General features: G+C 37.5%; 2 protein-coding genes across 2 annotated transcripts in view; one reads left to right on the top strand and one right to left on the bottom strand.

The window, feature by feature from the left end:
• The first annotated feature begins 776 nt into the window (after positions 1–776).
• olfml3a (olfactomedin-like 3a) lies at positions 777–11499 on the top strand. Its single transcript, XM_054773795.1, has 3 exons — positions 777–1172; positions 2511–2817; positions 5882–11499. Exons 1-3 carry the CDS (start codon positions 1062–1064, stop codon positions 6658–6660), a joined length of 1197 nt encoding a protein of 398 aa, XP_054629770.1. The 5' UTR covers positions 777–1061; the 3' UTR covers positions 6661–11499.
• Positions 8738–14410, bottom strand: part of syt6a (synaptotagmin VIa) — an 80631-nt gene continuing 74958 nt past the window's right edge. The window contains exon 7 of the mRNA XM_054773782.1: positions 8738–14245. Coding sequence (XP_054629757.1) covers positions 14174–14245 — 72 coding nt within the window. The 3' untranslated portion in view covers positions 8738–14173. The remainder of the gene's footprint in view (positions 14246–14410) is intronic.

The following is a 14410-nucleotide window of genomic DNA, read 5'->3' as shown; positions in this document are numbered from 1 at the left end:
TTATATTACAACTTTTTTTCTTAATATTTTGACTTAATTCCTGTAAAATTCCTGAAGATTTTTCCATTTTTTCTGTCGTCGTTGTTGGTGGTTTTTTTGTCAAATTACATTAGCCAATAAAAAAAACAAAAAACACACCATTAAAAAAAGTATTTCTATGGTTTGAAAAATGACCTAAATGTGCATTTTAGCTGATTTAATCATGTCAAAAAGTTGTGTAAATGTGTGTTTATATGTTTTAATAACGTAAAAATATGGTTAAATGTATGTGGAGGTATGGTAATAATGTATAGAAGGAGCAAAATGTGCATTTTGCTGATTTATTAATGGAAAAAGGTACTTATATGTTTTGAAAAATAGCCCTAATGTGCATTAAGATGATGTAATCATGTCAAAAAGCTGTCTACATGTGTGTTTATATGTTTTAATGATGTAAAAACATGGTTAAATGTAGGTATGGTAATAATGTATGGAAGGATCAAAATTCGCATTTCGGTGATTTATTAATGGAAAAAGGTGCCTGTATGGTTTGAAAAATAGCCTAAATGTGCATTTTAGCCGATTTAATCGTGCCAAAAAGTTGTGTAAATGTGTGTTTATATGTTTCAATGACGTAAAAACACGCCTAAATATAAATGTAGGTATGGTAATAGTGTCTAGAAAGATCAGAAAGTGCATTTTGATTACGTATAAACAGAAAATGGTGTTTATATGAGTTGAAAAATGGCCTAAATGTGCATGTAGCTGATTTAATCATTTCAGAAGGATGTGTTTATATCTTTTGTTATGAAATACATTCACAAATTCAACGTTATGTTTATATTGTGGACCGAGCAATGCAAAGATATTCATGGTGGACTTGCAGAAGAAAAAGAGAAGATGTGTGCATGTTGAGTGTGTGAGGTCTCCTCCAGCAGGCTCCTCCCTGAGAGAAAACATTCCAAGAGAGAACTCGGCCCCAGGACCCGCAAAGTCTCCCGTCTTTATCCCCTCCAGCACCCTGCGCTTGCTTGGACCAGGAGGTTGTGTGAAGTTCTGGAAGGAATCCCGATGAGAGAACAATGAAGCTTGTGTTGATCCTGCTGGTGTCCACTGGCTGGACGCTTTGTGCGTCTCAGTTCTACTACCAGGCCCTGATGGACTATGTGGAGAACAGACTGTTGGCTATCGAGGTACGAGTCATGCCCACACACCCTCTTTGTACTGCTTGCAACTTTTTTTTTTTTAATTCTTGTGTTTTTCAAAGTTTCTCGTATTCCAAATGTTGCCTGTGAGTGTAATACGCACGCCAGGCCACCAGTTGGCAATGTCACTTTAACAACAAACATGACTTTGTCCTCCCAGTTCAGGACTGTTAACTCGCCAAATCCTTTTTAAGATATTCGATAAATATTTTATTCTAATATTTAAAAGTCCAGTCGAGTAAAATATACAACTTTTTTGTTAAAATGACCGCTTAATTTCAGTGTTTTTATCCTTGTAATGTCAATATAAATATAATATTATATATATAATATATATATATATATAATATTTTATATATATAATGTCAATTATTTATCTTTTTTTTTAAAATACCTTAAATGGAAAACTTTGCCAGTAAAATTTATTACTTAATTTTTAAAAATAGCCAAAAATATTACAAATTTTTGCTCATAAAGTATTTGAATTACAAAATTACAGTTTAATTTCTTTTCACAATTCTTCTATACTCATAACATTACGGCTTGACTGTAACTTTTCTGGTAAAAATCTTGGTAATTTTTTTTTTTAACTCATAATAGTAGAACATTATTGTTGTAAAATTTACTTTTCTGCTCAAATTACGACGTAATTTGTTTTCATTTTTCCCCACAATACTGCAACTTTGGACCCAAAAAATTCCAACTTTCCAGCAACTTAATTAAAAAAATATATATATTACAACATTATTTTCTTTATTTTATTATTATTATTTATTTTATTTCTTTTCATATTATATCAATATTCTCACAAATGTACAACTTTGTGTTATTTTGTCATATTATTACAAATTTATTTTAGTAAAACCATACAACATACAACTTTGTCTCATAAAGTGTATTCATTTTGTCTTAAAAATCAAATTTTTTTTTGCTTTTTAATTTTTTTTATACTGGTAATATTATGACTTTAATGTTTAAAATGATGGCCTAATTTAATTATTTATTTAAAACTCACAATGCTAGAGCTTTATTTTGTAACATATACAACTTTTCCAGTAAAATGCCGACTTCATCAAAAAGATAAATGAAATAACATCACAATTTGTAAACTGTATGAATTTTCGGATAAAATGACAATTTCATTTAAATTGATGGAATTTTTTCTTTGTAGTCATATTAGGCCGATTTTCTAAATGGTTCTTTTCTGGGGATATTAGGACTTAATGAAAATGTGTTTCACATAACACAGTATTAGAAGTTTAGTCAAATGTACCACTTTCCCATTTAAACACTAAATACTAAAATGTGTGCACGTTTGTTTGCCAGGGCCACATGCACCTGTGGCAGGAGCAACTGCGGCAGCACCACGGGGAGCTGCAGGACTTACACAAACAGTCCAACAAGACCATGGAGGCCCTGAGGCAGCAGCACGGCGTGCTGACCAAAGACATGGCGGCGGCGGCAGCCCGCGTGGAGCGTGTGGAACGAGACATGGACTTTGTGGAGAGCCGGACGTCCCCGAGGGCCTGCGCTAATCAGGCGGAGCGTGTGGTGGAGCAGGGAGTGTGGAGCCAGGAGGAAAGCCGAGGAGACCAGGACCAGGGCTGGGAAGAGATTCCCTCCAGAGTGTCTGGTGAGAAAGCCTTTTCCATGATTACCAAAATAAAGGTACGCTCGGTGGTGCACATGAGATTTGTCAAAGATTACAAAACGCGTTCGGAAGTTATGCTGAAAGTCAACTTGTATGAAAACGCGTGTGGGCTTGTACGCGACTTTAAATTGTGTTCCATGTGTACAATAAGTCCGTCTAAGACTCAAAATCATAACCTAATCGTCACCTAAAAACACATACGTTAGCTTTATAGTGGGCTTAATTGTCACTGATGTTTGCGATAACACGCTTGTGTTTCCTCCGATAACCGTCAAATATCTTACGTCTTTATGCGTTTATGTTCAGCAAAGATTCTTAAATGATCGACAATGTTGACAAAAACTTTCATTCCTAAGTCTAAACATTTGTTTTTTGTTTCCCATAACACCCAAATTGTCTTTAATCTTTGCAAAAACAAGTACATGATGTTCAACGAAGGCTTCGGTGTCGACGATAACGAAGATTCTAAAAGGTGTTGTTGTTTCCGATAACAAAGTAAATTAGCTTAAATGTTTACAAAAACACGTACGTATGGTTGATGTTGACACGTTTATTTTGTTGAAGACAACTAAAACGTCTTTACTATTTATTTTTTAAAAACATGTACGTGAGGTTAATTGATAACTAAAATATCATTTGCGTTTGCGAAAATGTTTACGTTTGGGTTGTTGTTGGCTAAATCATCGGCGATGTTTACAATAATGCTGTTGTTACGTTTCTTTAAAACTCTCAATAGTGCTGTTGTTTGTGATATTGAAGTAAATTAGCGTTAATGTTTACGAAAACACGTACGTTGGGTTGATGTTGGCACGTTTACATTAGGTTTGCTGAAGACAACTAAAGCGTTTTTTAATATTTATTTTTTAAAAACACGTACATGAGGTTCATTGATAACTAAAATGTCTTTTGCATTCACGATAATGCGCACGTTTGGTTTGTTGTCGGCTAAATCATCTGCGATGTTTACGACAATGCTGTCGTTAAGTTTCTTCAAAACTCACAATGGTGCTGTTGTTGGCAAAAACGACCAAATTATCTGCGATGTTTGTGTTAATGCTTATGTTACGTTAATCCAAGACTAACTAACTAAGGTGTTGTTGTTCCCGACAACAAAGTAAATTAAATTAGCTTGAATGTTTACGAAAACATGTACGTTTGGTTGGTTGATGGTACACACATTAACCCAGTTCTAATATACATTTTTTTTTGTTTCCGACAAGAAAGTAAATTAGCTACAACGTTTGCAAAAATGTAAAATCGTTTGACAATATTAGCTTGAATGTTTACAAAAACACGTAGCTTTATACGCATATTAGGTTTGTTGTAAAATGCTTCTCTTTCTGTGACTCGGTTGTCCAAGATTCCTCTGAAGCCGTGTGAACGTGAACATTTGTAACGACGGCTTCTTCCAATAGTTAATCTAGCAAACGGCATCATGTTCATCTGAGTGGAACATGAAGGGAGATATGAAAAAACGCATGATTGGTTGCAAACGACAACGTCGGATTGGGGGAATTCCTTCGGGAGCGTTTAGATGAAATGAAGCATTTCTCCAATGACTCTCCAAAGGTAATGACGCACACGTGTAGGATATCAGCACCATCACGAAGCCACGGGAAGAATTCAGAATGAGGCTTTGCTCTTTCCAGCTAGTTAGAGACGCTGGCCTCAGGTCAGCAGCGTTCCTGTTCCTGCTCCTGTTCCCCTGTCCATTGTCAAGCGACCCCAAAATGAACCCCTTGTGAGGAGACTCTTATTTTCTTTTGTTTGGGAGACTAATTTGCCTCCTGGTCACATCCAAGGAGCATCTTCTGTTCTTTTGCGCTGCTTTTATGTTGAATTCTGTGAGCCTCTTTCCTCCCCCTCAAGGCTTTGGATCGCAACAAAAGCGGAACAAAATGTTCTTCTTCGACTTTCCTCAAACTTTCAGGGTTTTTTGTTGTGTGCTTCGAGGCCACAACTTGGAATATCCAGGCGCTCTGCGCTTAATGGAATCCAGACGCATTTACAGCAGGGGTGTCCTAACCTTTTCCAGCAAGAGCCACGTACTGAAAAACGAAAAGGTGCAAGGGCCAGTTAGATATGTTTCAAGAAAAAAACAGCATCTCAGTTTTGTGATGTAAGTGAAAAAGCCGATTATCCGTATTACCGTTTTTGCTGTTGTTGTTTTTGTTAATGTTCCAAATGTGTCAACTTTGTTCATAAATAAATGATGAATAAATTTCTTTTTGTAATATTTTGACTTTATTCCTATAATATTGTAACTTTTTTTCCTCCCAACCTAATTTTCCAAAACTTAATTTTTTGTTTGTTTCTCATAATATTACACCTTTTTAAAAAATAACTTATTTTTTCTTTAATATTTCAACTCTATGCCACTAAAATGACTTTATTTTTCCTCATGATATTGAGAGTTTAATCTCATAAAATTGCGACTTTTTTCTTGTTAGAATATGACTTTTTTCTCTTAATTTTTTTACTTTATTCTCATAAAATCTGTTTCTTTATTTCTGATGGGGTTTTTCAAATTTTCCGACAATTTAAGCTTTTTTCTTGTAAATTGTATCAAAATATTCCTATTATATTTATAATTTTTTTTCACAACCTAATTTTGTAAAAATTAAAACTTTGCTTGTTGTTTTGTATGTTTGTCATATTCTTTTTTCTTTAATATTTCAACTTTATGCTACTAACATGACAATACTTTACCTTATAATATTCCTAAAAAAAATATGACTTTTTGTTGTTAGAGTACAACTTTTTTGTGTTAATATTTTGACTTCATTCTGGTAAAATTACTGGCGAATTATTAAAGTTTTGCTCTTGTAGTTTTTGTTTTTTTTTAGTTTTCTTATTAAATTCTATTTTTAGAATGTGCCGCGGGCCAATAGAAAAACAGTCGCGGGCCGCAAATGGTCCCTAGGCCACACTTTGGACACCCCTGATTCACCGTATCTGCCCAATTAGCTTTGATGTACGTGTAAATCCAAGCATGGAGTCCACATTGACGCCACTATTGTGTTCTATGTGTTTTGTGCCAATGCAGACTGCGTGGAAATCACCTCTGCCATCCGCTCGGCAAAGATCCTGAAGCGGATGGGCGCTTCTAAGGGCGTGTGGTTTCGAGACCCCAGGTCGTCCAAGGTTTACGTGTTTAACGGGACAGCAGGGGACACCGTCTACCAGTTTGAGTCCGTGAAGGAGTTTGGGGGGTCTGCAGCGGGCGCCCTCGGCCGACCCATCAAGCTGCCCTCTGACTGGAGGGGGAGCGGTGTGGCTGTTTACAACGGGTATCTGTATTACATCCAGCAGGGGGCAGACGTGCAGGTGGTCAAATACGACATCCTGAGGGGCGAGCCTGTGGACGCGGCCATCCTCCCTGTGGAGAGTCACTCTGTCGTTTACAGCCTCAACCCAGAGACGTTGGCAGACATCGCGGTGGATGACCAAGGCCTCTGGCTTCTTTACGCCAACAGCGAGAGCGAGCCCAACATCAACCTGGCCAAGATGGACCCCATCACGTTGGACATTGAGCAAATCTGGGACACCCGCTGCCCCAGGGACAAGTCGGAGGCGGCATTTGTGGCGTGCGGGACCCTCTACGTTGTTTACAACACTCGGCTGGCCAGTCGCTCGCGTGTCCAGTGTGTCTTTGACGTTAACAACAAGGTTACGAGCGAGGAGGCGCCGCTCTTCTACTTCCCCCGACGCTATGGAGCCCACGCCAGTCTGAAGTACAACCCCGAAGAGAAACAGATCTACAGCTGGGACGACGGATACCAAATCCTCTACAGGCTGAGTGCCAAGAGGAAACTCTTGGTTTGACAAGAATAAATTATCCAGGACTTTCTTCCAATTTTTTCCCGAGTAAAACCATAGAAGTTAGAAAATATATATGTTAGGCTCGATGAAGACTCTGAGCCTTCTTCGGCGTAGAGAAAAACGTCTGTTAGGTTTACTGACGACTCTAAAATCATCTTCAATATTTCCAATAACGCGTACGTAAGGTTGGTTGAACATGGCCAACCCTTTTTAATGTTTTGATAACTCAAACATTGTCTTGTCTGTCGCCAAACAGTTTATCAAGTCTTCCAAAACATGTACAGTACATGTTAGCTTTGTGTAAATTGTCTTTGGCCTTGTTGGAGACTCCACCAACCCTTTCCGATTACATACGATGTTTCAGTGATGTCTACCAAACACGTATGATAGGTTTGTCTCAATTTGTTGCGCTTGTTGGAGACTCTAAACTCTCTTCAGCGTTACGTTTGTCTGCACGTGTGTTGGTTGTACATAAGACTCTAAAACTGTCCTACTGACTAATGTGACCGATCGTTTCCAATGTTTTTGATAACACATATGTTGTCTTCGTCGAAGGCACCAAAGAATTTTGGACGTCTACCAAAACACGTATGCTGAATTTGTCTAAATTGTCTCTGTGGGTCGTGCTCATTGGAGACTTGAAACCCTCGTCAGCGTTGATGAAAAACACACGTTAGGTTCCTATGCATTTACGGTAGACAAAAACGTCTGTGTTAGGTTTATTCAGAACTCTAAAGTTGTCTTACGATTACATTAAGTTTGCTGAACAAGGCCAATCCTTTGCGATGTTTTTGATAATACGAATGTTTTTCTCCGTTTAAGAACACTTTTGACGTCTACCAAAACAGGTACATGTTAGGTTTGTCAAAATTGTCTTTAGGTATGCTAAGTTCGTCTAAATTGTCTTTGTGCTTTGTGCTCGTCAGTGTTAACGAAAAACACATTCGGTCCTTCTGTGTTTACGTTGTAGGTTACATTCGCTGACAACTCTAAAACCATCTTCAGTCAATTATTTTTGATAACACTTACGATAGGTTTGCCTAACCCTAACTCTAACCCTAACATGACCAACCTTTCCCGATGTTTATGATAACAACTACATTGTCTTTGTCAAAGACACCAAACAATTTTGGACGTCTACCAAAGCACGTATGCTAGATTTGTCTCAAATGTCTTTGAAAACACAAAACGAAAAACACGTTAGGTCCCTCTGTGTTTACATTGTAAGTTAGGTTTACTTACAACTATAAAATCGTATTCAATATAATATTTACGATACCGCTTACGTTAGGCTTGCTGAATGTGACCAACCCTTTCCGATTCCGATTTTGACAACACACACGATGTCTTCATTGACGTCTACCAAAACACGTATGCTAGGTTTGTTTCTTTCTGTGTTGCGTTCATTGGAAACTCTACACAGCCTTCAGCGTTAACGAAAAAAACACATTAGGTGCTTCTGCGTTGACGGTAGACAAAAACGTGTCTGTTATAACGTGTACTCTAAAATCGTCTTACGCTTATGTTAGGGTTGCGGAACGTGACCAATCCTTTCCAATGTTTTTGATAACACACACGTTGTCTTCAATGAAGACAACAAACCGTTTTTGATGTCGAACAAAGAGCGTACATGTTAGGTTCGTCTAAATTGTCAAAACTCTAAAATCGTCTTCAACAAACATATATGCGTTGAGTTGCATTTTCTTTGTTGTCGCAAAAACATTTAGGTTCAAGTCGTTTGATGTTTACAAAATATATGTCATTTTTGTGAGGAGAAACATTTCTCATATACATTTCTAATATACTGCCCCCTATTGGTTTGCAGGGCTGACTTGGCGAGCTATCTTGCTAATTAAACACCTAAGTGAATATAAGCATTTCACATCGCATTTGTGCTTATAAACAGAGCAAATCTCACATTTTCCAACACAATGTATCTTCAGTATTATTGGCAATAAAGCAACAACACAGAAACACTTTAATTGGATGTTGTCAAGCGTCCCCGCAGTGTCGTCTCATCTCACGTTGTCGGTGGCCGCCGTGGCTCGTTAGGCCCAAAAACACACAAACAAGAGCCCGCTTTGCATATAAGATCCTTTAATCCAAAGAAAGATAAGGTCACAGAACCCAGAACACCAATATGACACCTCATGGAAGGAAAACAACAAATTGGTCTGACAGTGACAACTAGTAGCCGATAGAATGTCGATAATAACGTCATCAGACTTCATGATAACAACTCAACTCTTCATGGTATCGCACGCGTTCATCTTTGTTACAAATACAAAATGTTCAATAAAAAAATTCAGTGCTATCATATCAAGAAAGCATATTGAGAAAGGTAGGTGGAGCTAAGCGATAACAGTCCAAAACATGTACAAAAACGAGATCGTACATACAGTGGATGCTCGAATTTGAACGTTTGAGCAAACAAACTGGAATTCCAGCGAAAGTTTCAAGGAAATATTTGAAAGCCCAAATGAAAGTTAAAGAAGACCGTATTTTTCAAGCAGTTGTTTCAAAATAGTCACAACCACCGTAGACCTGGAAGAATAACGTAAAGTCAATGGTCTGCTTTGCTAGACAATTTATTATTTCTAAAACCTCGCTTATGCTTCTGTGTCAAGGCGACGGCGTAAGAGCTGTGATTGGTCGGCTTTTACTACATTATTTCTTGTGTGTGTACGACTTGTTCCGAGGGCGTATACAGCCAACCTTTGTGAACATTCTCTATAATTTCGGATGAACATTTGCAGCATAAGTGGCCGTTGGAACTGTGGTCATCCCGCGCGGTAGTAACTCTACTTAAGCTCCCCAAATGGGCAAAAATAGTATTGCTCTAAAAAAAAAATCTGCATAAGTTTGACCCCAGGAAGACGGGCTTCATTCTCCTACTCTGTAGATAGGTCCGAGATTTTTTTGTGCGTACAACAGGGGTTGCAGTTTTCTTTGGGTCATGTTAAAATTTTGTCTGTTGGTAACTCTACTTGAGATCTCTAAATGGGGCAAAACGGTATCACTCCATAAAAAAAAATTGGGGGCTGACTCTCCCACTATAGGTCGGACATTTTTTTTTTGTGACGAACAGGGGTTGCAGTTTTCTTTGGGTCATGTTCAAGTTTTGTGTGTTGGTAACTCTACTTGAGATCTCCAAACAGGGCAAAAATGGTATCACTCTGTGAAGAACAAAGAACCATATAAGTTTGACCCGAGAAAGATGGGGCTGATTCGCCCTCCCTGTGGATAGGTCCAAAGATTTTTTGTGCGTAGAACAGAGATCACAGTATCTTTGGATCGTGTTCAAGTTTGACCCTTGGGAGACGAGGTTGATGCTCCCACACTGTGGATATGTCCGCAGAGATATGAGATTTTTTGTGCGTAGTTTTCTTTGGGTCCTGTGTTTTGGTAACTGTACTTGAGATCTCCAAATGGGGCAGAAATTGTATCTTTTTAAAGTTATGACTTGTTTACGTTGTTTTGCGAAACATAGAGTATCACAAACAATTGGTGGGCTGCGTTGTGCGTGCCGACAACCGTGTGTTTCTTATGGAGGAAATTCAAATCCAATCAAACTGGGATGGATTACGCTTGGTTTCCGAGGGTCTGAAGTACGGTACGTGGTTGTATTTTTTGTTTGTGCTCTGATATGACACTTGACATGTTGTGGATGCTCGCCAATAAAAGTAAGTGAGATGACACAACCATCAACGCATGGACTCACCGTCGCCACCGCTGAACAAACGCCAATTAGGCTAAATGTCACAGCTCTTCCGACGCCCACCCAACTGGGCTGACCCCCGTCTGGCCGACGCAGCGGTAAATGTCGAAAACAGATCCTGCCGGAAACATCTGCACCTACACAGTCTGGAAAGCGGAGCCACTGGAGACACACTGTTGATATATGGTCAGGTCGTTTGTGCACGCAAGTGGCCCAGATGCGGAAGATAGGGGGCATGGTTTAGCAAACTTGTGAATGCTTGTCATGAAAATAACTAAGTTCCTTCTGTTTCCAGAGTTGTTTATTTTCTATTCAGATTTTTTGGCCACTTGGGGGCAGTACAAGCAACGATGTGACACCCTAATCTTCATCCAATCGTCCCATTAGAAAACAACTTTTCATTTGCTGAAACTCATTTTTAGTGTCCTTATTAAATGTTTTGGCCAGTTGGGAGCAGCATAAAATAATTTTGAACCCAACCCTGATTGAATCGGATTGGCCACATTTAGATATGACACACCGGGTCATCAACCAGTTCTCTTTCTCCATCCATTTTCCCTCGATTTTAGACTTCGAAAACAACAATGCACAAGTGGTTAGATTTTGTGCAGATGGAATGAGATTTTTTTTATTGTTTTTTGGGCCTGTTGGGGGCAGCATAAATGACTTTTGAACCCAACCCTGATCCAATCTTATTGGAGACCTTCAGATATGACACACCGGGTCATCAACCATCAACATTTTTTGCGGATCCAGTGGGTTTTTTTAATGTCGTCGGCGTTTTTTTTGGCCAGTTGGGGCCGACATAAAAGATGTTCAAACCCAACCCTGATTGAATCTGATTGGCCGCCTTTAGATATGACACACCGGGTCATCAACCAGTCATTTTTCACTATTCCCTCCCCTCCCCGTATTTAGACATCGAAAACAACCTTGCATAAATATGGTTAGATGAAAATGAAAATGTTAATGTTATTGTTGTGGTTTTTTTTTTTTTACTAACGACTTTTAAATTGATTGAACCTGATTGGCCGCCACTAGAAATGACAGATTGTCTTGATCTACATTTCTTAATGTCGTTATGGTCATTAAACAAACTGAAGTTTCGTTTGTGACCAAACAAAATTTCCATGCCTTATCAAAATTTTTGGCTACCAGGGTGCAGCAGAAACAAGTTTCAAACCCCAAACCTTAGGTCTGATTGGCCGCAACTGGGTGCATCTAATCTTTGTCGTTTTTGGCCACTAGGAGGCAACCTAGACAAGTTGAAGTTGATGATGACACATTTGCAAAAAGTGAGTAAGAAAAACACAAAAAGCAAAACAAATAAGTTTCAATGTACAAATGAACTATCGTCTGTGAGTGCTTTTTGATGGGGAGGAGCCCACCGCAGCACCCGCTGCTCGTTGAGAAGAGCGGTACCTGCTTTCATGTCTTCACGAGACTTGTCGCTAGTCACTTTTGTGAAAAAGAGCATCGAGACAGATCTGATTACTCGCTAAATATCGCAACAAAGTGGCTAAGTTGGCAACACCGATCCCTCCTGCTACGTCTTCTTCTTCATCATCTCTGGCAGACCAGGTGCATTATAATGTCTTTATGCGCAAGGGCAAACAGGTAGTACCAAATCTATTTGTGGCGTACGGGAAACACGGCACCAAACTGCTGATTTCTTCTCACAATGTTATTAAAACGGTGTCAGTGTGAAAGACAAGGGCCTGAGGGGATCCAGTAGAAGCACAGAATCAGAACCAGTGTGACAAATCACATCGAGGGAGTGTTTGGGTTTTTTTTTTCCTCAAAATATCACCACCGGCTAGGCTACATACTGTATGCTCGAAAAATCACTACTGTTATGTACTCGTCACATCCGGTCTCGTTAACAAAACATAGTCACTACGCGGAGGGAACAAAACACATTACATGAAAATATACACTCAAGTATACAAACTCCACCCGCAGAAACCACCAAAAACCACCAGAAAGTGACAAATTGTGCTAATTTAAATTATTACGTTTTTGGAAAACTAAAAAATCCACTAAAAATCCACTTAAATTGCAATTCAATTTAATTCATTTTATTGTATTATATTATTTTATATTAAATATGTTAAAAACAAAATGTATTTGAATGAAATTAATTTAGTTTGATTTTAATTAACGTTTTTTTAAATTAATTTTAAAGCTTTACTTAATTAAAAAAAAATTAAGCCTGATTAGAGTAAAAACAACCAGGGGAAGTTGTGCTGATTTAAATATATTTTTTAAGCAAACATTTTTTAAATTAAATTAATTTTTAATTAAATTTGTAATTAAATTTTTAATTAAATCTTAATACAATTTTAATTTTTTAAATTAATTTAGTTAATATTATTGTTTTAAGGTAATTTTAGCAAACTTAATTCATTGTAATTTTTAAAAAACTTACTAGAGTAAAAACAACCAGGAATGATAAGTTGGGCTAATTTAAATTATTTTTTCTAGGCAAAGAGTTTTTTTTTAATGAAATTAGTTCAGTTTAATTCATTTTAATTAATATTATTGTTTTTAAGTTAATTTTAGCAAACTGAATACTTTTTAATTAATACAAAAAAATGAAGACTTAGAGTAAAAGCAACCACGGAAAGTGGCAAGTTGTGCGAGTTTAAACATTTTTCTTAGCAAACAAAATGTATTTTATTTTAATTAATTTAGTTTCATGAATGTTGATTAATATTAGCAAACTGAATTCATTTTAAATTCATTTCAAAATAAATAATTAAGGCTTATTGGAGTGAGAACAACCAGAGAAAGTGTGAAGTTGTGCTAATTGAAACTTTTTCTTAGCGAAGAAAATGTATTTAAATAAAATTAATTTCTGTCAATGTTAATTCATTTTATTGTTTTAAATTAATTTTGGGAAAGTGAATTAATTTAAATTCGTTTAAAAAATAATTAAGACTTAATAGAGTAAAAGCAACCAGGAAAAGAGACGAGTTGTTCTAATTTAAATACATTTGAAATAAATGTATTTAGTTTAATTTTATTACATTTTGTTTCAAATTAATTTTAGCAAACTGAATTAATTTTAATTAAATGAAAAAGATAAGCCTTATTACAGTAAAAACAACCAGGGATAGTGATAGTGAGTTGGGCTAATTTAAATATATATATTTATTTTTTTCTTTAATTTCATTTTAATTAAATTGTAATTGTTTTAACTTTTTAGCAAATAAATTAATTTTAATTCATTTAGTTTAATTAATTGTAGTTAATGTTATTGTTTTGAATTCATTTTAGCAACCAGAATACATTTTTATTAATTTCAAAAAACAAAATTAAGACTTATTAGAATACAAATGATTATCTTTTGGCTGCGAAGTATTTTACCTGTTGCTAGGCAGAAAAACAAACATTGCATGACAAATAATGTCGTTGATGCAACTGCAAACTCAACTTGAACAACAAATAGGATTTTTTTTAAAGACTTTTTATCATATGCGACACTTATTTTTGTAACTTGTCTCCTCTGCCTTCCTGTTTCGCACCAAGAAATGTTCCCTGGTGACCCCCGACCTTCCCGTCAAGAAACCGCCGCTTAGCTCAACGGCCTGCAAACCGCAAACACCGGTCGCTCTGACCTGACGTGGTCCCACGGAAGGTGAGGGCGGGAGGAACGGGCCTCGCTGGGGGGGGAGGTCAGAACAGAGTCAGACAGACAGGAAGTGGACCAGCAGGAGGCAGAAAACACAGCAGCACCACCACCGCCGCTAACCACCCCCACCCCACTGGGTTGCAGGGGGTCTCAGGTGGCGCCTCTCAGGGTGTGGCTGGGGGACGAGGGGAGGGGCAGGAGCCCTGGCTGTCAAAGCTGGCCGTTCTCGCTTTCCACTGTCACACACACACACACACACACACACACACACACACACACTTCTATTTTAGTCTGCAATCAATAAGACAAAGGATCATGGAAAAATGAAAGAAAAGCTATAAAATAACACAAAAAAAGTCAATAAGAAGGAAAAAATATAAAGGAGAATGAAGTCATTATTT

The sequence above is a fragment of the Dunckerocampus dactyliophorus genome, chromosome 1 (genome assembly GCF_027744805.1).
Source record: "Dunckerocampus dactyliophorus isolate RoL2022-P2 chromosome 1, RoL_Ddac_1.1, whole genome shotgun sequence".
NCBI classification, from domain to species: domain Eukaryota; kingdom Metazoa; phylum Chordata; class Actinopteri; order Syngnathiformes; family Syngnathidae; genus Dunckerocampus; species Dunckerocampus dactyliophorus.
The sequence above is the reverse complement of the archived record's forward strand: the minus strand, read 5'-3'. Positions and strand labels throughout refer to the sequence as shown.